Source organism: Coffea arabica, chromosome 7c, assembly GCF_036785885.1.
Source record: "Coffea arabica cultivar ET-39 chromosome 7c, Coffea Arabica ET-39 HiFi, whole genome shotgun sequence".
Lineage (NCBI taxonomy): Eukaryota > Viridiplantae > Streptophyta > Magnoliopsida > Gentianales > Rubiaceae > Coffea > Coffea arabica.
Genome location: NC_092322.1, coordinates 37,879,071 through 37,903,284, shown reverse-complemented (window position 1 = coordinate 37,903,284; position 24,214 = coordinate 37,879,071). Strand labels below are relative to the sequence as shown.

General features: G+C 35.3%; 2 protein-coding genes and 3 pseudogenes across 2 annotated transcripts; 3 read left to right on the top strand and 2 right to left on the bottom strand.

Moving 5' to 3' along the window:
* Positions 1-1,380: 1,380 nt before the first annotated feature.
* On the top strand, positions 1,381-2,764 carry LOC113697823 (probable glutathione S-transferase parC). The gene is made up of 2 exons (XM_027217411.2): positions 1,381-1,823; positions 2,076-2,764. The coding sequence occupies exons 1-2, from the start codon at positions 1,506-1,508 to the stop codon at positions 2,418-2,420; spliced, it is 663 nt and encodes a 220-aa protein (XP_027073212.1). The 5' UTR covers positions 1,381-1,505; the 3' UTR covers positions 2,421-2,764.
* A 296-nt stretch (positions 2,765-3,060) lies between these two features.
* LOC113697824 (probable glutathione S-transferase parC) lies at positions 3,061-4,078 on the top strand. The gene is made up of 2 exons (XM_027217412.2): positions 3,061-3,464; positions 3,593-4,078. The coding sequence occupies exons 1-2, from the start codon at positions 3,129-3,131 to the stop codon at positions 4,028-4,030; spliced, it is 774 nt and encodes a 257-aa protein (XP_027073213.2). The 5' UTR covers positions 3,061-3,128; the 3' UTR covers positions 4,031-4,078.
* A 379-nt stretch (positions 4,079-4,457) lies between these two features.
* On the bottom strand, positions 4,458-5,243 carry LOC113699883 (probable glutathione S-transferase; annotated as a pseudogene).
* A 2,918-nt stretch (positions 5,244-8,161) lies between these two features.
* LOC113699882 (2-methylene-furan-3-one reductase-like) lies at positions 8,162-9,723 on the bottom strand (annotated as a pseudogene).
* Positions 9,724-12,784: 3,061 nt separating this feature from the next.
* Positions 12,785-16,320, top strand: LOC113699881 (RNA exonuclease 4-like; annotated as a pseudogene).
* The last annotated feature ends 7,894 nt before the right edge of the window (positions 16,321-24,214 follow it).

The following is a 24,214-nucleotide window of genomic DNA, read 5'->3' as shown; positions in this document are numbered from 1 at the left end:
TAGACATAAGATGTGGTGGGGTACTCTTTTCTTGTTTTCGTGGTTTAGTTGAATTGTCTATGTTCATATTTTTTTCTTATTGAACTTAAATAATGTGCAAACCAGGAACAGAAAAAGGAGCGAGAGAGAGGGAAAGACAAAAGCTTGAATGTGATTACTTAAGGAGTGACGTCAAATTCCTTAAGACTCTGCGTAAGCACTTAGCTAAAAACTTGGGAACCTAATAATTAGGGACCAGCCGCAGCAGCTACTAAGTAGACAATCAAGAAAAAGAGACCATAACCTTTTCCGTGGACGCAAGTTTTTGTTCCTTAATTTCTTAGTTAGTGTTTTAATATTTAGCAGTTTAATTTCCACCAGGCCGCTGATTTGGTTTGAAATAACTGGCAATGGGAATAATTTTACTTAAAATTACCAGAATCTTCTGATTCATTAATGGAGAAGATAATGGCGGAATTGTGACTACAAAAATTGTCGCGTAATTTTGTGTGATTAGGAACAAGAAAGCAAGACAAGCATCCTAGAACAAGTTCTAGACAACGAATATTCTAGCACAAATAAATAATATTTATTTGTTGAGTTCTAGAATCCTCTACTACCTTTGATTTGATTGGGGACGGCAGTCAAATGGCATTGTATTTATCTCGAAATATTTATTCAAATTTAGAGAAATTTAAAAATAACAAGCCAAAAAGGTTTTAATATTTGGTCGTAGAGACAATGTTGCAACTTTTCTTTTTCTTTGGTCATACATCAACTATGGGGGAAAAGGGGTACAGGAGCAATCGAATTCTAGAAATCGAGGAAAGATGAATAACCATTAGATCACACGAATGCGATAAGTACTTACTGGATTTAAAAGTAGCAATTGGTGGGAGGCCACAAAATTGTGAGTAAACAGCAATTATGCACACATTATTCATCTCGTGAACTTTCTATCAATTTCTAGTGAGTAACTGGAAAAGGAAAGTTAATTTTGTATTCAAAATATTATAAATAAATTAAGTTACATGCTAAAAATTTGAGCATATATCAAACCAAAAACGTGCTAGTATAGGTTGTAAATTCCTAAAGTGGCTTTCAAGAATCTTAAAAAAAAAAAATTAAAGAGTCAAAAAAGATCTAATTAATAACACATGAAAAAGAGACCCTTCATTTTCTCAAGATTTAAAAATTCTGGTTCTAATCTTCCTTCCCTTACCTTTGAATCCTATCCCTACTGCTTGAAAAAAAAAAAACCTGCATTTTGACTTGTGGCCTAAATTGCTGAAGGGCAGAGGACCCAAGTGTCCTGGTACAATCTACCACTTACCAACCATTATTCCTTCATGCTGCCATCACCAGCCTCTCATTCACTATAAAATGCAAGACCCCGGTTCTTATACCTGCTAGTTGCTAACAAACTGCTACTATTGCCCATAATTCAGCTTTCTTTTCATCACCTCTAGCGAAAAAATCCTTTCTTTTTTTTTTTTTTTTGCTTTGCTCGAATATCATCTGAAAATATGGCCGGTGACAAGGTGGTTGTGTTGGGTACATATGGGAGCATGTTTAGCATGAGAGTCCAAGTTGCTCTGGCCGAAAAAGGCATCGAGTATGAAAACAAAGAAGAAGACTTGGCTAACAAGAGCCCACTTCTTCTTGAGGTGAACCCTGTTCACAAGAAAATCCCAGTTCTGATTCATAATGGAAAGCCTGTTTGCGAGTCCCTTATCATTGTTCAGTACATAGATGAAGTGTGGCATGACAAGAATCCCTTGCTGCCATCTGATCCTTACCAGAGAGCTCAAGCTAGGTTCTGGGCTGACTTCGTTGACAAAAAGGTAACATTTTTTTCTTATGGAAACTCTAATTTTGTCAACTGCTGTTCAATCAGTTATTCGGGCAAGCATTTCTACTGTCTTTACCAAGATCGTCTAGTCGTGGAACTAAGCATTTCTTAACCTATTTTCACTAGATTATTTTAGGCAAACAACATAAGCAAGCAGGACAAGTTAGATATGGGATAAAAATATTATGTTAAGGAGGGATTTTTCTGTTCAATTTTTTTCTGAGAAAATTAAGGTGAAATGCAGGTTTATGATTGTGGAAGGAGGATCTGGGCCACAAAGGGAGAAGAAAAGGAGGCAGCCAAGAAGGAATTCATAGGGATTATGAAAACATTGGAAGGAGAACTTGGAAATAAGCCTTACTTTGGAGGGGAAGACTTTGGATATGTGGATGTGGCTTTGATTCCTTTCTACTGTTGGTTCCATGCCTATGAGAACTTTGGGAATTTCAAGACAGAAACGGAGTGTCCAAAGCTGGTGGAATGGGCCAAAAGATGCATGCAGAGGGAGAGCGTTTCCAAGTCCCTTGCTGATCCTCACAAGATTTACGAATTTGTTGTGTCCTTGAAGAAGAAGCTTGGGATCGAATAAAGTCTCTTTCAACTTTTTGCCTACATGGAGGATCGAATAAAGTCTACGCATGAATATGTATTTGGGATTGCTTTGCTTTTTGTGGGCTTCGTAGATCTGTCTTAGAATCCTTTAGTTTTGTTTGCTTGGCTTGGGAGAATAAAAGAGATTTAGCGTCGTCTTCTTGATATCCTGGACTGGTAGTAAATGATGTTTACTACTACTACTAGGATTTCATGGATAGGCTGTTTATATGTATAATTTCTTCCACAAATTTATAGGACAATTGTCTCTGTCTTTAGTTAAGCAGAGTGTTCGTACAATGTCCAAATGATGTTAATGTGATACTACTTTCTTTTCCCATATATTTCATATCATCTCCTTAGATAATTTTTTTTTTCAACTATCTCCCTTCCTTTTATTCCTTAGTTATTGACTTGTGAAATATGTGCACTTCATTTACAAATTCTGTAAATCTCTAGACCAACTCATAAAAACAGCTCACTGACTTGGGGCGTGGAGCTCGAAGGTTCCAGGAATGATCCGGTACCATTTCATGGTACTCGTTCAACTTAAATAATAAAATCCATGACGACTAAATGTACTACTATTAAAAAAAAAGAGGAATCTGTACACACTTCTTTTGTGGTCAACCATCAATTTTCTTTAAAAAAAAACTAGCAAACCAGAGAAAACTCCTGCTCCTGCTTCGTACCATCCTCTGAGAAAATGGCTGGTGAAGAGGTGATTTTGTTGAGTGTCTATGCGAGCATGTTCAGTATGAGGGTCAGAATAGCACTAGCTGAGAAGGGTGTCAAGTATGAACTCAAGGAAGAGGACTTGACGAACAAGAGCCTGCTTCTTCTTGAGATGAATTCTGTTCACAAGAAAGTTCCAGTTTTGCTTCATAATGGAAAGCCAATACTTGAGTCCCTTATAATTGTCCAGTACATAGATGAGGTATGGCATGACAAGAATCCATTGGAACCATCTGATCCTTATGAGAGGGCTCAAGCAAGGTTCTGGGCTGACTTTATTGACAAGAAGGTACCCTGCAAGATTTCTGTGTGAATTTTATATTTTTCTTTTTTTTTCCGGAGAAAGTCTTCTTTTTGGAGTTAGATTCTGCATGAATTAAAAGAAAAATTTTTTGACTAACTAATGTTAGGTGTGAAATGGAATATAACTAAAAGTTACAATGGGCCGCTAAAGGGGAAGAACTGGAGGCAGCCAAGAAGGAATTCATAGAGGCTCTCAAGGTACTAGAAGGGGAACTTGGAGATAAGCCTTACTTTGGTGGTGAAGAGTTTGGATATGTAGATGTGGCTTTGATTCCTTTCTACAGTTGGTTCCATGCCTATGAGACTTGTGGAAACTTCAAAATTGGGGCACAATGCCCAAAGTTTGCGGCTTGGGCTAAAAGGTGCATGCAGAGGGAGAGCGTGTCCAAGTCCCTTGCTGATCCTGAAAAGGTTTATGACTTTAGAGCACTCACTGGATTGCAAATCTTTTTTATTATTTACATGTTTGATTTTTATTGCCTAAATTCCCTTGATTTCATCAGATCACAGGTTAGGTTACTTCTTAACTTTGTCATCAGGATCAGTAGTAAACAAGCTGTCTGCTACTAGGGCCATTTGCATTCAAGAAGAGCTATGAAGAAATAATTGAAGCTAAAACTTGGTTTTGCTGGTATGGCAACGAGTTTCTGACCTGAAACAATCTTTCATTATGCCTATTTTATGCATCAGTTGACCTGTTAACCATCTGAGCTTTTCTTTGAGATCTAGATTTGAAGCTAGTATGAACATCAAAGTTTGTCTGATCTACGAGCTACAATTGAATTAAAACTACTTGGAACACGAAAGCATTGATTATTGTGGCACAAGGGTTATTACATCCTAATCCACTTGTAATGCAAACTGTAAATACACAAAATTCTCCAAATAATCACACTTAACGAGGTATTATCCTTCAAATCTATCTATCTATCTATCTACTCTAGTTTCAAATGGATCATGAAATTAAAATAGTCCGACATAAATCCCCATAACAACGTAATTAAGCTAGCTTCTCCATGTTACTCCTGTCCACGAAGCTTTTGCCACAGCAACACAGATTCATAGACCTTTATGGGGTCAGCAAGAGACTTGGAAACACTGTCCCTTTCCATACACCTCTGCAATCGGCTTCTGTACTGAATTTACCAAATTTTTCATAGGTATAGAACCAGTTATAGTTTCCAAGAAGAGCCACATCAAGAGATCCAAAATTGTCACCTCCAAAATAAGGCTTGTCTCCTAATGCTCCTTCCTCCAGCGGCTTTAGGCAATTTATGAAGCCAATCTTTGCTGCCTACTGCTCTTCTCCTTTTGTCGACCATATTTTACGAGCAAAACCGTCTAGCTGCAATAGGTAACATGACACTCATGAAATCATGAACTTACATACACGTATTCCTGCAAACAAAAAATCATAATTTGTTACCTTTTTGTCAATGAAATCAGCCCAGAACCTAGCTTGAGCTCTGTCATAAGGATGAGAGGGCAAGAGGGAAGCTTTGCCCTTTTATACCTCGTCAATATACTAAACTATAAGTAGGGACTCACAAAAAGGTCTTCCATTGTGGATCAAAACTGGAATTTTCTTGTATATGGGATTCATCTTTAACAACAACGGACTTTTCTGTAAATTCATTAGATCTTCTTCCGTGGATTCATACTTGACTTCTTTCTCTGCTAGAGCAATTCTGACTCTGGTAGCGAAAATGGTAGTCAAGAAGTCCAAGAGAATCACCTAGCTTCTCACCCGTTCTTCCACTATGATGGCAAAGGTGACAGACATGATTAAGACATAGTAGTTACCCTCCGCATATTTATTTTTTGGTTGACAAAAATGTAGTTTTGGTATTTAAATTTTGATATATGAGCGGTTTTAGTTCTCAAACTTTTGACAAAAGCAAATTTGATATCCAAATTTTCAACTTTTGAGCACATTTAGTATTTTTGATAGTTTTTATCCAAATTGCAACTAAAAGAGCGTAATAGTCACATGTTCGGCAACTATTGTATTAAAAATGTAAAAACAAAAAGAAAAATATCAAACATGAAGTTCAAGGACTAAATTTTACATTTTTTGGCATTTTATTATACAATAATTGGTGGATGTATGAGTATCACATGATTTTTTCTGATAGCAATTTGGAAAAAATCGATTAAAGGTATTAAATGTAAAATGTGTTCAAAAGTTAAAAGATTAGATACCATATTTGTTTTTATCTAAAGTTTGGGAACAAAAGCCATTCATGTGTCAAAATTTGAATATCAAAACATTTTTCTCTCACTCTGTTTTTTTTTTGGTTTGACAAAATTACTTTACTTACACTTTGAAAAATTTTCATACATCTTAAATAATCTACCAAGTACTTTTTTGACTAAGGACGTAAACGTCAGAAGTCACCATCAAAATAGGTCATTGCTCCAGTCATATAAAACCTCACCGAAACTAATTTTTAAGGGATAATTTCAGAAACCTTCCTGAGGTTTCTGCCAGTCTCACTCACCTCTCTTGAACTTTACAAAATATCAGATACCTCCCCTAAACTTATAGTTGGAGTAACAAGATCAGCCCATGTCAGAAAAATGAGCATTAAAAAAATATTTTTAGGAGTGAGATGATATTTGTGTTCCACATATGCCCTTTTTGCTTATCCACAACTTGAGCTAAAGCAAAAGCAAAAAAAAAAAGAAGTAATAAGTTGAACTAGATAGAGACAAATGCAGATGGCTTCTTCAAACAATATTACAATGCTATTTATATTTTTTTGTTTCAGCTATTAGACATTTATTTAGCTAATATGATCATTCAATTAATTGAAACATACTTCTGGTGATATAAAAAAAAATGTATAGTTTTATAATTTGAGTGATTAAAAGTATAAATTTTTATTAGTTAAGTCATAAAAAAATATTATTTGAGTGATTAAAAGTATAAACTTTTACTAGTTAAGTCACAAAAAAATTTTCACTATTTGGTTAATTGAGTGAATGGCAATTGCAGTTAAATAAATAGTGTAACGATCAAATAACCAAATTCTCAATAGTTTAAGAACTCTTTTGCGATTTTCTCTGTGGAAAATGAAATGAAGTAGCAAGATACTTCATTTCATTTAGTGCTAGATACTTTGGTTGAGATTTATTTTTTAAAAAAATTAATTCACACTATAGTTAGTCGAATTTATTCAATAAGCTTCGTTTGGATACCAGAACTTAAGTAGATCTGATTTTCAAAAAATTCAATAACCCAAATTGTGTCGCATCACTTTATGAGATGATGTAATATACAATTTACGTCATTGAATTTTTGAAAACCAAATTTACCCAAATATAAGTAATGAGTTACACGAGATAATTGTCTTACAAAAAAACACATGAAATACATGACTTAGAAAGGTAATACTAGTGCTAAACACTTCATTGGTGATTGTACTACGAATAAAAAGTGTAAAGTGGAATAGAAGGTATATCATAAGTTATATCAAAAGTTATATCTCTATTAGTCATTTAACTAATTCTGTCAAATAGCTTCAAAATATATCATAAGTTATGAGGGTAAATCTATCAATTCATCATCAATGATATCACAAATAGGCCCAATAATCTGACAAGGGAGGTATATGATATTTTGCAAAGTTCAGAGGAGGTGAGTGAGACTGTCAGAAACCTCAGGGGAGGTTTCTGAAATTATCCCAATTTTTAATACATTTTTAGAATTACCTTTTCTCACTAAAACTAATATTTTTCTGTATTAACTTATCTGTTCAAAAACTAAGATAATGTTTGGTTTTACGCTACACTTTTAATTACAATTTTACTTTTTGTTTTTCAAGCCTTTGCAATTTTACTTCGTGTTCCTCTGCCTTTTTATTGAATCTCATTTTAATTTTATTGATGATAAAGGGGGATAAATGTAAATACTGGAATCAAGTTTAATGCTAAATGTATGATAGAAATTAAATCTCTCAACCTCTTCAACTTTAAAAATTCTTCTTTCGTCACGATTGTTTTACTCAATTAATCATTCCATTGAATGGATTTAGGATGTTTATCCAATATAACCTTTTTAAAGTTAAAACAACATGTCTTTACATTGTGTTTCTCTATCAAGGTCTGACTATTATTGCTGGGGCTCGGATTCCAGTAGCCATAGCAATTATTGAAATTTTATTATGTATAGCAGAAGTGAAGATTGTCATTTGCTTGATGCCACCAAATTAATATATACACCAATAATTACAATTTAGCATTTAATCCATCATTATGTGCTTTGTTATAGTCGACCAGACAGTACTCCCCATTAATGACATCTCAATGTGTTAAAAGTTGCTTTTTTAATGTGTGGTAGTTTTAAGATAACATAGGAGAAGCTGACGCTGAACATCCCTTACTCCATTAAAAGGGAGTTTTTTTTTTTTTTTTTTTTTTGGGTGATGGATAGCAAAAAGAAGTAGTAAAAGAAAAAAGTTCGAGAGCTGCATATGGATATATGGTATACCTCAAATGGAGGGATGCCTTTTCAGGCAGTCAGAGACAAACTGAAGAAGATGATGAGAAGTTTTCGCGCTTTGTTACGTGATATACAAAGAAATAGGACTAGCAAGCTTTGTACATACTTAATAGAAGTAGCAATTACATTTACTGTTATTAGCAATCCAGAAACACTTCCTAAATATGCATTCAATGTTATGTGTCATATCAATAGTATTAGCAATTGAAACTACGTAGTTTTGTATTAGACAAGAAAAATGGATAGATATATTGGACAGAGGATCCCGTTTGGGAAAATGCTTCAATGGTTTTAGAGAATGGGAACAGACCTTTAGGGTGAATCACCGGCTTCAGCTTCCCCTCTTCTGTGAAAGGTTTGAATTTGTTTAAGACAGAGCCAGTTGAAGTGACCACAAACATGAAAACAGGAGGAACCTCCGATCCGTCCCCCGCGATTGTCACCACCCTTCCGCCTTCTTTTAAAGCCTTGATACTCCTATCACTCTCACCTGCTCATTTTCGCACATTGCAAAATTAATTTCTAGCAGCAGAACCTTTTATCTACTGCCCAAAATAGAGAGAAAGGGATTCGTTCTTAGTTCTTACCAACGGTATCATATACCACGTCAAATTTCTCTGGCAAATCTTCATACTTGTTGTTTTTGTAGTCAATTGCCAAATCAGCTCCTACGGTTTTAAGTAACTCCAGTTTCCCAGCGCTACAAGTTGCTGCCACTTCGGATGCACCAAACACATTCTTTGCCAGCTGCCTCAGATCAAGAAATCATTTCAGTCATGCATGAATTTAGGTAGTAAAATGATTTATCGTCGGGTTCTAATCAAAGGTTAACCTTCAGAACTGCTTTTCAATTTGTCTAGTAATTCAAAAGCCAAACCTAAAATTTCTGCGACGGTTTAGCCAAATATGAAATTTTGATTGATACAAAAAGTTGCAAACATTTCTTTGTCTCTGCCAAGAATGGCTTAGCACAGTACTGCTACCAGTAGTTGTTTATTGATCCTCAATAATTATCACTAATTCTTTGGAAATGATCAACTACATCTGATTTTTCTAGGGTGTTTCAAAGTATTGGAAATTAAGGGTAAAAATAAACACATGTAATACCTAAATGATAAAAGATCCAAATCCACCGGCACCACCCAGAACAAGAAGTGATTTACCAGCTGAAAGCCCAGCGCTTTCAAGGCACCCATACGCTGTTTCAACAGCAACAGGAAGGCTTGCTGCCTCTGCAAAACTCAAATTCTTTGGCTTCAAAGCTAGTACCTTCTCCTCCACTGCAGTGTACTCCGCCGGTGACCCACATCCCTTTGGGTACAAAGCATGCTCGTGAATGTCTCCGTATACTTCATCCACGAACTCGAATTCCTTCACTTTAATTTGCTGCCAACTCTAACTACCACGGCGGCAACATCATATCCAGCAACAGTCTACCAGATTAAGAAAAAAAAAAAAGAACAGTAAATCTACACAAGGACTACCTAGTAAATAAAACAAACAACAAATTTTCGCTGAAAAAAAAATGAAAAAAGGTATTTACTGGGGGAGGAGAATCAATGGCCTTGAAATAACCATGCATGTGTTTGAAGTCGATTGGATTCAGTGATGTAGCAACTACTTTGATCAAAACCTGGTCATCATTTACGTCAGGAACATCAACCTCGGATTCCAATTTAAGGACATCTTCGGGTGTCCCATATTGGCCATAGACCCAGGCCTTCATTTTAGAGGGGATGTTAACTGGAGTACTGGTTGCTATGGCCTGTAGGCCCTCACGTAATATGTTAAAACAACCCAAGTTATGAATCAGAGCTAAATCGCAACGTTGCTGTGGACAAACGAAGAAAAGACAGACGACTAAACGAAACGAAACGAAACTGGGAGGTGACTTTATTGATAGGAATGATACATTAATAAGCCAGAAAAGGTCTTTATATAAGACCATTCACTGACCAAATCTAATTTGAAGTTAGAATTAAACTATCAAATCATACTAACAATCCGAAACCCTCCGCTGGGTTCCTCCGCGCACTTATCGCGTTCGGGTCAGGTTGGACGCCGGGTCCGGGCCGCAGGGGATTAGTCGGACCCCATAAGAATTTATCCGGACACCCCTGTGTCGATAAAAAAAAAAAAAAATCCGAAACCACAATTGAATAATAATAAAACAAGTAGTTTCCTGAATAATTAAACTAATACTAAAAAGATTTGGTATAATATCCGAGAAGGCTGAATAATTTGACATTCGCGTAAGTTCTTGTTTAACAAATACAAAGTCGATTGCTTCAATTAATGGAAACCGTATCTTCAATACAACATTGCCAGAAAAGTTAGGGGCCACTTGGTTTAGGGGTTTTGGTACTTGGAAATACAATAATTCCAATACTGCGCACTTGGTCCAGTACAATGGAAATTAAAATATTGAAATCATGCTTTAAAATTTGGCCATTCATGATTCCTAACCAAATTGGGAGAAATTGACTAAAACCCTCATTAGTAGGCCCTCTATCCATTATTCTATTTCCCTTTCCAATTCCAAAGTAAGAACCAAGTGCCCCTTAATGTCAACCGCAGAACCAATCCCTTGAAGGGATTTGTTGAAAAAGACAAAAATGTTTAGGTGATTGAAAATGAGCACACAAATTGTATTAGAATATTGTTATGGTGGAATACGATAACCTATTATGAATAATGTATTGTTTTACTCAGCAATTATATTGACAGAATATTATGTAGTACAAGTTACTACACCTAATACAGACAGATTTTTTTTCCAGTCATTAGAATTTCATCTTAATCCTACGCTACTTGGGAAGGGCGGATTCCAACCAGGCAATATCTGCGGGTTAGAGGGAGAGAACCTATCTCTAAACCAATTAAGTGCACTACTGCATCCTTTGAACTTTTTGTCGAAGGGAAGAACGGTGCTTCTAGAGCTGTTAATCGAGTCGAGTCGAGTCGAGTATTTGGCTGCCGAGCTCGACTTGAGTTTAATTCGAGTCGAGCTCGACTCGAGCTCATTAGGAAAACGAGCTTTAAAATGTGTTCAAACTCGGCTCGTTAAATGTACATGTGGCTCGAGTTCGACTCATTTATCACAAACGAGCTCGAGCTTCACGAGCTCGAGCTCGAGCTCGTGCAAATTAACCTTATTAAAAATCTATAATTTTTAATTTTTATAATTTTGATTTCTAAAATGACAAATATGCCCTTCATTAACGAGCTCTAACGAGCTACTCGAGTGTCAAACGAGCCGAGCTTACTTGGCTCGTTAACTAAACGAGCATGTTTCGAGCTCGAGCTCGACTCGTTAACCAAAATTAACGACCCGAGCTTGAGCCTTAACGAGTCGAGCTCTAACAAGCTTTCGAGCTACTCGATTGACTTAACAGCTCTAGGTGCTTCACTTCTTATACACCAGCAATGGTCGAACTTTTAACTTAGTGCACGGTAGAGCCTTAATAAAGATAGATACGTACAAAATTTCTTAAAGTTATCAACTGATATGATATGATTAAATCATGCTTTTAAAAATAATTCTTAAGGTAAATTACTCATAAATCACGGTAGAGCCTTAATAAAGATAGATAAGTACAAAATATCTTAAAGTTATCAACTGATATGATATGATTAAATCGTGCTTTTTAAAATAATTCTTAAGGTAAATTACTCATAAATCCATGTGCTTTTGCGTGACACCACATTAATTTCCTAAGGTTTCAAAATATCCATACAATGTGATTTTATGTGATATGATTAAATCATGATTTTACAATAATTCTTAAGCTAAATTACTCATAAACCCATGTGTTTTTGCATGACACCACATTAATTTCCTAAAATTTCAAAATATCCATATAATGTGATTTTATGTAAAGCAAAAATTTAATGAAAAAAATAATATCTATAATGCCATTAGTTGAAATGCAAATATTGACCTAACTTAATTATTAAGGGTCTAACGACATTGAATAAAATTAGAAGGGGGAATTATGTTGGTAAATACAAAATTATATGAAGGCTAAGTCGATATTTGTGCAAAATCAAAGATTATGTGAATATATCATAATTTCATCACACACAATTTTAGAGCGAGTATTGGTCAATTGCAGTGTCCTGTTTTGTCCATTGTTAATCTTTAATAGAGTCACCTAGTATTGTGCAAAAGCATATGGGTTATGTGAAACTTACCCTAATGCTCACTTCAACTTGGCCTAGGCGCAGTGGTATATTTTATAATGAGCCTTTTACCTTCCCTTATGCAGTTGTTTTTTTTTTTTTTTTGGTTTTATCTTTCATCTGCATTAACATTCCATACTATTGCCCAGATTCCCTATAAATCTGAAATTAGGCTTTTTTTTCCTCCCATCTACATTAACACCCTTTACCATAGCCCAGATTCCCTACAAATCTGAATTTTGGCTTCTGGCTATAAAATTCAGGTTTGATCTCCAAATGAATTGCTTAGACATTGGAGAAATAATTATGATCACTACAAGTTTTTGTCCCATCTACCTGTTTCTATTAAAACTAATTTGTCGGCTAATGAGCTTTTTTCCCTTCTCTTTTCATTGTTACCAGTTGCAATAACTCTGAATTTTGAGTTCCATTAACAATATACAGGTTTATTCTCTATATCTTGCAAATGTTGTGACATTTACAGAATGCATCTTGAGAAATTTTTGATAACCTATTCTATCAACTTCAGTCTTTTGCTTTTCTTGACATAGCCTTTTTATTTTCTTTGTTAGTTTTGCTACAGACTAGCACAGAGAGGATGGCTTCAAGATCGTCTTCAATAGGATGTTGAGAGAAAAATGACGTTCAGCTTACTTGAGAGTTAAAAATGTCAACAAAGCTTAGATGATGGAAATTGGATTTGCATCTAAAAATGAGCCTGCAAACTGTGTTAGAATATAATTGTGGTCGATTTCATGACCATATGATAATATAATTAATCTTTTGTCTCGTCAATTATATTGGCAAATTCTTGTGTAGGACAAGCTACTACACGTAATCCAGATAGATTAAGTTTAGAGTTTGTTGTAGTTTAATAACTGAAAGGATAAATAAGTCGCGCTTTTACAATAATGTTTAGCTAGACTTGAATTGCAAAATCAGGGCTGCACCCGAAAGTAGAGTGTGAGAGGATTTTCAAGGGCCGGGAATGTGACCTTTGCGTCGCAGTCCTGAGCAGTCGCAGTGCACTCTGGAATCACAGGGAAACATGCCAATTCTCACGTTCAAACAATGTATAGATCAACAATTAAACTCAATAGTTATATATTCACATTTCCATTACACAACAGTAGTAAAACATATTGGACCGTTTTTTTTAGGGGGTTCTATTCCGTCTGTGTTAGAATCGAAGCGCGGAACACATGACTATTGAAATATCAAATATACAATAATTTAATGAGAAACAATCCACAAGTATAAAAGATAAATGACACATAATATTTGACGTGATTCGACTCTACCATTAAACCTACGTCCACGGAGAAAATTTTGTTCTTTATTATGAGAGAAAAAATCCTATATAAGAATACAACTTGAAACCAAATCCAACCCTTAAATACCATCTCTTATCTTCCAAGGACGCTCTCTCACCCCCATGTATAAGGCTACATGTCACCCTTGTGTGCTTTTGTGTGTCTCTTTGTAGTGTGCTAACCCACCTATTTATACTGAACATTATCTAGTCAAAACCCAAATAACAATAGGAAACAATGCTAATTTCTAAACTTGTATAGAATAGGAAATAACCTCTAAATCCTAAACAAAATAGGAAATTTTTTTACTACCACTTCAAGTAACTAAAACCAAGTACGAAACTAGTTACTTTCGCACAAATTAATAAATTTGCTTAAAAGAAATTAAGTCAATTTCCTAACAGTCTGGCTAATTTGGGCGTACAAGATGAATTCAGGCTTGACAACAGTAGAGCAAGGCTGGTCGCCCTGGCTTGCAAATGATAAAGTGGTTATTGAGCACATTTTACACTATTATTCTGTCCTAATTTTGGCTACTCATTGTGCTAAGCATTGAGAATTTGCTCATATTTGATATTTATGTAAATTATAGGTGGTTGGTGTTGAAAGTAATCTTTTGAGATAAATTTCCAGAAGATCCTTTATTTCAGAACGTGTCCACGCCAGAAATTGTAAAGGATTACCCAAAAACCGGACCCGCAGGATTAGTAACAGGGGGAGACCCAATTAAGGAACCAGGTCCACGTGGACCAGATGCGTGGGATTGGAGCCCTTAGAAAAAGCTTGCTCCTGATCTGACTTCCACTGGCGGCGGCTTCAAATAGAAAAACAATTACAATAGGCCAGATTCACGTCTAATAGGGACATTAGCTTCAGTTTCCTTTTTTTCGGCTCTTGGTCAGACGTTGGAGCTTTTCTTCTTTTCTGTAGCTTTTTGCTTTAGGCGACTTTGACTCTGGAATTCGTTTCTTTTGCTTGAGACAATTCTTCGTTGGATTTTACTTTTTAATTGCGGCTCTAGTATGGAGACGAAACCCAAGAAAAAAAAAAAAAGGAGAGATAACACTTTCTCGTCTACCTCCTCATTATTTTTCCAATTCCTTGGCAATTAATTCTTGGACAATTGTATGGATGATATCAATCGAATCACGCAAAGTTCATATGATGAGGAGCGGCTAGTTTTCTCCTCTATCCAAAGGTCAACGCGAATGCACGGTCCATAATATCTGTGAGATCTAATTGAATTTTCATTATTTCTTCCAATTTGTTGCTATTCGTGCATTTCCTGAATTAATTGTTCATGGGTATTTTATTAATTGAATATCAACGGCCGGGTATTTGATTTAATATAATAGCCTACTGCCACGTTAATTAAATTGAATCCATAATTGTTCGTTTAGTTGACAACTCGTGGCAACCACCATAATTGGCTTTATGTTGGGGAAATGTAAGATCTGATCTAAATAAACCCTCTTAGCGTGTTTATTGGTTGGGGTTGGGTTCTTCTAGCTTTAATGCAACTGGATAATTAAATTCCTACGGTCGTACCTAAGGTTGTTTTCTGATTAGGAAAGCAGTCAATGGTCGTACCTTGACTGTCGAAAAAGTAAGGAAGAACTGGTTGTCAGAGCTTGTTGATGACTATAACCAACCTAATAACGAACGAATGAAATATCTTTGCATCAATGATCATTTAACTGGCCCATGCCTGAGCAGTTGATCCTTTAAGTAGAATTTTATTAACTGCTATTTTTAGCAAATTGTACTTGTGGAATTTTCAGTTGAATTTTATTTATTTTATTTTCATTTCCATCCCATTATTCATCCCCCAATTTTATTCTATTGACTTGGAAAGAAATAACTTCCTACCCGTTCCCTGTGGAATCGACCTTACTTGCCATTGTACGCAAAATTAATATTTTTATAGACGAATCTGGTATCTCGAATCAAGCAAACTCTTCGGGAACAGGGTGAATCAAGTAACCCATTGCACACCTAGGGTCCCTACCCTAATACTTGGATTTGCTTTATAATTAATTATAGTGATAATTAAGACTTTTAGTAATTATTATTGCACAAGTTCGACACCTGTCAGCAAAATGGTTGGAGGTGGCAGTGATGGTTCTTTAGATCAGCGTGCAAGAGTTTTGCCCCATCGATGAGTATGAAAGGAAAATCCTTCATACATATGTCAAACCACAACTTCCCGTCACAAACGATAGGTAATGACGCAACAAAAAGATTGTCCAAATTCACATCCTACATATATAGGCACATAGAAAGTGAATTGCACTCTAGAGGCTGACTTTGAAGTGTGAAAAATTCTTCTGCAGGTATGAAGCAACTGGAATACAACCAGAATTTCTGAGGGATGCAATGTCGTTGAAACAAGTGCAGAGAAAGAATTTGACACCTATGAAATTTTTTGGCAGGGACACGGCCAAATATCCACCACTTATGAAAACAAGAAACCTTAGCAAGTCGCTCAAGTATCTGACAAAAGCATACCTTGGTAAGTAACTTAATTAACTTTGGCTATTAGTAGTACATTACATCAAGAAGGACATCATCATTTTTTGGGACTCTCCTAGTGAATATTTTTTTTTTTTAGGTGGCAGCCATGACGTTCAAATGGGCCCGCAAGATCCCTATGAAGGCTGTGTTGCGACAATGTGGCTTTAGATGAGAATGAGATCACAGTATCACGATATATATGGAGGACTACCCTCTTGCATTTGACCGGTAGAAGCGCAACAATTTTGCATCATGGCGGCAGAACGAGCGTGAGAGGATTGCTAGAGAGCTCGAGGTCTGACTATTATTGCTGGTGCTTGGATTCCAGCAGCCAAAGCAATTATTGAAATTTTATTATGTATAGAAGAAGTGAAGATTTTTATTTGCTTCATGCCGCAAAATTAATATACACACCAAAATTACAACTTCGCATTTAATCCGTCATTATATGCTTTGTTTACAACAGCATCATGTAAAGTGCTTTCTAATCCGAATTTATGAATAATAACTGAATAAATTACTTATAACCGCCTATGATTTTACACAATGCCAGATGATCCCTCTTAGGTTTTAAAATAGCTACATAATCCCCCAATGGTTTTATATAAAGTGAAAAATGAACGGAATACACAATTAATTACGGCATTATATCAAATGCACTCTAAAAATGTGTGATAAAATTTTAATCTCCATGTAATTCCCTTATGATTTGTATAAATATCCATTTTACCCTCCATAATTTTTGTATTTCTCCATGAAATCCCCATATACTTTATATAAGGCAATTAATTCATTGATTGATTTAGTATTAATATGAAGGCACTATTGGTATTTCAATTAACGGCGTTATATAGGCTACTTTTCATCAAATTTTTACTTTACATAAAATCATAGTGGAGTGAAATGAAAATTTTGAAATGTTAAAAAGATCATGTGATAATAGACAAAATCACTGGAAGGTTATATCTAATTTACTTATAATAAATTGATAATTTACTTGCTCGTACATCTTTTTGTTCTGTTTTGTTTTGTTAACAGCATGAGGTAATTGCTGCATGTCCCACTGACTAACTGTGTTTCTCTGCAGCACAGTTGGCAAATTTCGAAAGAAATTTCTACTATTATCTACATTCCTCTCACGGATTCTACTAACTGGGAACAGTCAACCCAACAGTACTCCGCAATTATGACATCTCAAAATGTTTTTCTAATGTAAAAGTAGTTTAAAGATAACATCGGAGAAGTTGGAAATGTGAAGGCTGACGCTAAACATCCAATTATTCCGTTAGAAAAGAGATTTTTCCTTTCCTTGTTAAATTATACTTTAGTCCTTTATGATTTAGCGCTTTTTCACATAATTTTTCAATGATTTTAAAAGTTATGCATAATTCTCTGATGGTTTGAACCAAAGTATCAAAATGTTATAATTTGCATTTCATAGCGGAGTCAACTAAAATATCAAAAGTATCCTTATGTAAATTTGAAAATTATTTGTTAACTATAAGGAGATTATCTATCTATTTTGAAAATCACAAGAGTATTATGTGACAAAATACTAAATCATTAGGGATTATATGATAAAACACAAAATCATAAGTGATTAAAATGTTATACATATTATGTTTATATATTTTATTCACTTTAGTCATTTTGATTTTTGAACAAAGGTAATATCGATATTTTCGTATTTTCCATTATAGTGGGTTATTTATGTCATTTTGACATTAAATCCAAATTGCAAAAGATTATGCATAACTTTTGAAATCACATGTAGTGTTTTAAGGACCGAATCGAACTGGCCAATTCAATCGCTCAAACTGTGAATTGACCCTGATATCAATCCAATTCTATGAGAAACCATAAAAGTTAAAAAAATCAGTCAAAACCATTGTACCGGAATGAAGCCAAATGAATTAGCCAAACCAGTCAAGTCCAGTTTTTAAAATTTGATTTGGAGCTTGGACCCTTTTTTTTATGGGTTGCTCACTTTTTTGAGATTTTGAATTCTATCAAAACCCAACAATTACAACTAATTGTGTGCTACTCTAATTAAGTTGGTTGATGGGCCGTTTTTTCTCAAATTAAAAAAACCCCTTAGTTACTCGAATGTAAAAGGGCAAATTTCACTTTACCCTCTTGTAGTTTAGCATTTTTTTTACATAATCCCCCTATAGTTTCAAAAGCTATACATAACTCCCTCATGATTTGGATTAAAGTGTCAAAGTGACGGGAATGATCATTCTTAATGGAGTCACCTAAAATGATCATTCTTAATGGAGTCACCTAAAATGTCAAAAATACCTTATACAAAATTCCATAAAAATGTTGTTCCAACTCCCTACAATAAGCACAAATGTCAAAAATGAATAGAATATACTAATTAATGCACATTTGGTAAGGTAATAGGAGGAAATTAATTATAAAATAAATGAAAAAATTGCGACTTATCAATTCCCTGCACACCTAGACCATGCTTGTTCTCAAACATGAGAATAGCAAACCAACATCAATTCCTGATAATGGCTATCACTCCATCTACCTTATTGCCAAGATACCGAGAAAAACACATATCAAGCATCAATGGTCGAGATCCAAGAAACATCACCTCGGTTAGCTTCTAAAACGCAAGCTCCTCCAATTTATGGCTAACTATTCTAAGAAAAAGGAATGGTCGATCAACATTTATCAGTAAACGGTCCAACTATTAACCAAAATCTCAACATTAGACGCATAGATCAACAGGCTAACTTTAATCACACATTTACACAACTTTCACATTTTTTATATTTTAGACTAGATAGTAATAATAATAGATTTAGTCTCTAGCCATTAGAACCTTTTGACGTGAACTCAAACATTGTCAGATGAAAGAGCCCGATTACTCAGCTGTAGTCGCTATAAGACCATGTACTCATAGAAATTACTATTTTTTGACGCAAGGATTGACATTTTAGGTGTAGACCCCTAGTTATTTAGCAGTAATAACTAACAGAGTACAGCCAAATTTATTTATAACTAGGCAGCAAAATAACTCAAGATATTACATAAAATAATAGCAGCTAGCCTCATTTCCTCATACATGGAGAACTAAGGTTAATAATTAGACCAATTTGCAAGTAAAATGTCAAGCAGTTATTCTCTATGTTGAGAAAAGTTAACCAAAAATTGTAAGCATCACAAAAGCATCGATATTAACCAAAGAGATATTTTGGATTTAACCAAATTAACTTGATACACTTTTATTACTAAAATTTGATAATAGGAGAATTAGAGTCAGCCAACCATCATCAATCCTTGGCAGTCACAGAAATGCTAATTACTAATAAATATGAAAAGAAAATAAATGAAAAATAGAACAAATAACAAGAAATAAAGGAAAAACATCTAAAAACTAAAAATACTAGCTGTACCACAGCTCCCCCACACCTAAATCCAACATTGTCCTCAATGGAGGTCATAAAGCAAATAGGATAATGAAACTTCCCCGAATACGTAGTGGAGGGTCCCAACCGACTGTGGAATAGGTGGGAACGATAGAGTGAAGCCAACATGGTGGAAGTAGGCGGCCAAATTCTGAGACATCTGGGCCACCTGATCAGCAATATTCATTACCCGCTCGTCCATATGATGAACCTATTCTCGCAGGTATTGCCACTCAGAATCAGAGGCCAGCAGTGGAGGAGGTACAGAAGAGAAAGGTCCGACAGTGTCATTAGTAGATCCAGGAGCTGAAGAGGACCCTGCTTGTGTAGAGAGGCGGTGACCTAGTGTTCGAATGAGTCCCGGGAGTGTAAATCAGAGGGTATCATCAACCCGCTTTATAACTCCCATTTTTAATAGACAATCGTCATCCAGAAATTTCATGTCAAAGGCCAAATGGAGATTGTGGTTTTGGAGATTAAGAACCCCTAACTAGATTGCCAGGCGTGTGATATACGACCCGAGTATCAAGGGTTTGTTTTTCTTGGCCAAAACTGCCTTAAATTGAGATGCCAACCAACACCCCAAATTTACCTTAATATTGTTCTTCATACACCAGATAAAGAAGAACTCAGGGCACGAAAGTATACCGGAACTATCCTTGCGACCCGAGTAATTGTAAGCTAAGAAGCGCTGAATATATCGGGAACTGGGTTCCTTAAGATAAGAACTCCTGGATCTAGAAGGGTTATAACGGTCGCTTTCTACAGACATTTCCTTCCAAATATCGGGGTAGTGAGAATAAAATGATTCTTTGTAGTCACAACCACTCTCAGTGTACTCCCTAGTCTCAGCATATTCCCGAGTAATGAATTCAAATGCCAAATTGAACTGAGTAATGGAGAAATGGAACTCTTGACCCATTAGTCGAAAGTGAATCACATTTGGGGTGTCTACAGTATACCCTGTAGGCAGGTCAAACTCAAAAGTAGAGTAAAACTCTTTAACCAGTTCTACAAAGGTGGGGCAAAAAATATCAAGATAAGATCGCCAACCAATGGCGGTAAACATCCGTTCAACCTCTTCCCTTATACGCAGTACATCCATGGTAAGCTTCTCATTACTTTTGCAGGGGATAATTCGCCGCTAACAACACATAGCAAGGAGGGTTTCTGGGATAAGGAAGCAACAGCAAAGAAAGAAAGAGAGCTGGAGGGAGAGAAAAAGCTTGGAGAGGCTACGGGCTGGGCAGGAGAAAAACCAGGGAAGAAAAAGAAAGGGGGGCTGCTACCAAGAGAGAAAAAAGAGAACTTGGGGGAAATCTGAAGAAAAATGAAAACAAGAGGAAGGAAGGAGCTTCGGGCTGGCTGGAGAAAAAGGAAGAAGGAAAAAGTTGCAGAAAATCTGGTACCAGGCTGGCAGACCAGCCCCCTTCCAGATTGACTTCTGATTCTGATTTCTAGTTTTTGAGTGATTTCGTGGGTTCTGCACCTTCTTGAGAGGTATTAGGAGAAATTTTGTTCACAAAGCCCTGGGAGAAAACGGCTCTAAGAAAGTGAAATCTCGGCCCAAAGTAGCGCCTTCATCAGGGCCGAAAATTTTTTGCAAAAACAGTTCGTGGGTTGCGTCTTCCAGAACCGCTCGTTTCTTGGGGCATTTCACGATCATCTAGCCGCTTTAGTGCTCTCAGGTAATCATGGATTCCTCTCAATGTTGGTTTAATACAACTTTCATAGAGATTTGAGTCACTGATGCATGATTTTCTCCCTTTTCTAAGTTTTTAGTTGTTGCTCATGCCTGATGACGATGACTGTGGGTATGTTTGGGGATGTTGTTGTGCTATTGATAGGCTTGGTGCCGGCCCTTTGTTCATTTAATGTGAATCTGAACTAAGAATTCAATCGAGAGGCCATGAACAGATAGTGTTTCTCACATATGTAATCTGATGAACTAAAGGTTGCATTTTTGGTTCCTGTTTGTGTGTGTAATTTGGGTCTGAGAATTCTTAGGAGGGCAAAGTACAAGATTTGGGTTTGATTGTTGTTTTGGCTTGAGAGTTTGGTGCTTGTTTGATTTTGACATGAAAACCTAGAACTTGAAACCAATGAACGAACCTGGGTTCTTGCAAGTTCCTCAGCTCAGATTTTTCCTTTTATGAGTTTAGCATCATATCTTGATGATGGATTTGGGAATTTGACAAGGACTTGAGATTGGATTTGTTGTTAAAATTGCTGCATAAGATTCCAAGCTTGTTTCGGATGAACCCAGAAACAGCGAAGAAGAAGAATAGCTTCTGCGAAGCATGCATGAAAAGCTTTCCAAAATTGCAGCCTGACCCCTCGGCTTTCTCCTTATTCTACTATTGCCCATAAAATTAAAAATTCAACCAATCTGGTCCTTTTTAAATGTTATTTTTCTTTGATATGACTTAATGGGTTTTTGAATAGATTTTTAGTGAATTTTAGGATGAATTTGAAGGCTTAACAATTTTTTTGATAGATTTATAATCTTGATTTGAATTTTAGTAGAATTTTGGGGTAATTTTATTGTTTAACTATAGCAAATGGGTTTTCATTCATTTTTATAGATTTTAGCATTTATTTTTGATAGACTTTATCTTAAACCTTAATTCTATTATTTTCATTTAGATCCCTAATATTTGTAATAATAATAATTTGACCCCTCAAACTTCTTTAATTATTTCAATTGGGTCCTTATTTGTTTTAATTTATTGAATACGGGTTGTTTATTTTTATTTAAATGATTTGATTAATTCAATTTCATATTTATTTCCATTTCTTGTGATTATTTGTTAATTAAAGTGACGCCTTGATCGTTTTATTGTTTTGGAGGTTAAATAAGAAAATTATTATACAACCAATTCAAAGGAGGTACGCTCTACTTCTTTATTTTGATTTTATTTGACCCAATGTGTTCCTATGTGATTTTATGTGTCTAATTGCATACTTTTGAATGTGTTTCTTTATTTTATTTTATTTATTTATTCACTTTATTGGTTTTAATCTTGCATATTCATTTTTTAATTTCGGTTATTTAAGAGGCATTAAATGCCAAAATTCTAATAGTTAGGTTATTATTTCATTTTATTTAATTCTTTCCCCTTTTAGATTGTAGTTAGGGCTCTTCGAATGTAATAGTTAGGTCTTTATTTGCTTTATTTGTTTTGTGTGCTTTACATACTTGTGTGTTTATGTGTTACTCGCTTTCTTAGGGTCTTATCTAGATATCATGCTTATGTGCTATGTGCTATATGTAATTTATATGTTTATTTGCTTTATTATGTTTTACATGATTTATTTAATTGTAATAAATGCATGACACCACCACACTAGTCCAACGCTAGTTGTGGCCCCTTTTCCCGATTCCACACTAGTCCAATATTAGTTGTGGCCCTCCTTTCTAATTTCTCACTAGTCCAATGCTAATGAGAACTTATAGACATAGGTTAGTCCAATACTAGACCCTTAGGGACCATTCACGTGCTAAATCATGTTTGTATGATAATCATTACATTTGCATACATATTTTCTATCTTTTAGGGTCCTTACCATTTTTGCATGATATTTCCCCCTTATGTACATCCCTTATCCATATGTTCCCTATATGTATATTCCTTACCTCTATATGTGGAACATGGCATTTTAGGACTTGCATTCCATTTAAGAATTAGAATTAGGTTAGTACATTTTTGCTTGATTAGATAGGAAATATCTCTCGAATATGGGATATGGACGAGTGTGACTTTTCTAGTTTTAGCACGCTCATATTCCCTCTATAAAAGGAAAAATTGAGTCACGAGTTTTAGCCCCCACACCCGTTATGATGCATTCCTTTAGATCATGTATATTATTATTTTCTTTTCTTTTCTTTCTTTCGAGTCTCATATTTTGCATGTTCGTGACCTCTTCGAAGAGTCACTCTTGGGCATTACAATTAATGTGATTTGCACCAATCAAGTTTTGAAGAGATATTCCGACCCCCCGATATCCTCCTAGATTTAGATTTTGCATCCATATAGTGACATCCATATGTGATAAATTCTTAGATTAAAATAAGAAAAGTTTTTTATTAAATCACGCAACTGGCTTTGGTTAGGTTGAAAGGGTGCCTTGCATTTTATCATTGCCTTCCCTTTTTTCAAATGTGACTCCCGACCCCTTTTCTCTTGATTTTTGCAGACTTGAAGTCGTTTAAAAAGGGTTTTCTCTACTTTTTCTTTGAAAATTCATTTTAGGTGACTTGGTACACCTTAACTCAATACCAAGTGGCGGCTCCTATTTTTTATTAAAAACCTTTTTAAACTATTATTTTTGGGTCAAAATCGTCGCATTTTTAGTTCCATTTAGGCCCATTTTCTTTATTTATTTTCTAAAAATCAAAAACTTGTTTTCAATCAAAATCAATCAAAAAATTCATTTTTATAAACCCGTAATCATAATTTCATTTTTTTTCCCAAAAAATAGGGCGCGACACTCCCAACAATGCAATTTAATTCAACCGGTTTCAACAACCAAATCAAGGGCCACTGGTGTCTCCCAAATCAATAGTCAAATGCAGATTTATCGAACCACAATATCAGAAAATTCCCGAACAACGCAGCAGTTTAAATGAAGAATCAAATGACTCCCAGATTCAGTATAATTCAACAGAGCATTTCCCAATTGAGTCAAATAATTACTTCCAGAAATAATACTTCACAATTTGATACTCCAGAGAGTTAGTTGAGGAGGGAATGAAGTGGATTACCTCTACCTCTAAGATAATGAAGTGTGGCAGTTGAGGGATTGGCAGTGGCGCACG

Excerpts from the sequence above, each read along its gene's own strand:
- LOC113697823 (XM_027217411.2), top strand. The coding sequence starts at position 1,506 with ATGGCCGGTGACAAGGTGGTTGTGTTGGGTACATATGGGAGCATGTTT. Across the intron at positions 1,824-2,075 it reads CTGACTTCGTTGACAAAAAG|GTTTATGATTGTGGAAGGAG; the intron begins GTAACATTTTTT and ends GGTGAAATGCAG.
- LOC113697824 (XM_027217412.2), top strand. The coding sequence starts at position 3,129 with ATGGCTGGTGAAGAGGTGATTTTGTTGAGTGTCTATGCGAGCATGTTC. Across the intron at positions 3,465-3,592 it reads AGGTACCCTGCAAGATTTCT|TTACAATGGGCCGCTAAAGG; the intron begins GTGTGAATTTTA and ends TATAACTAAAAG.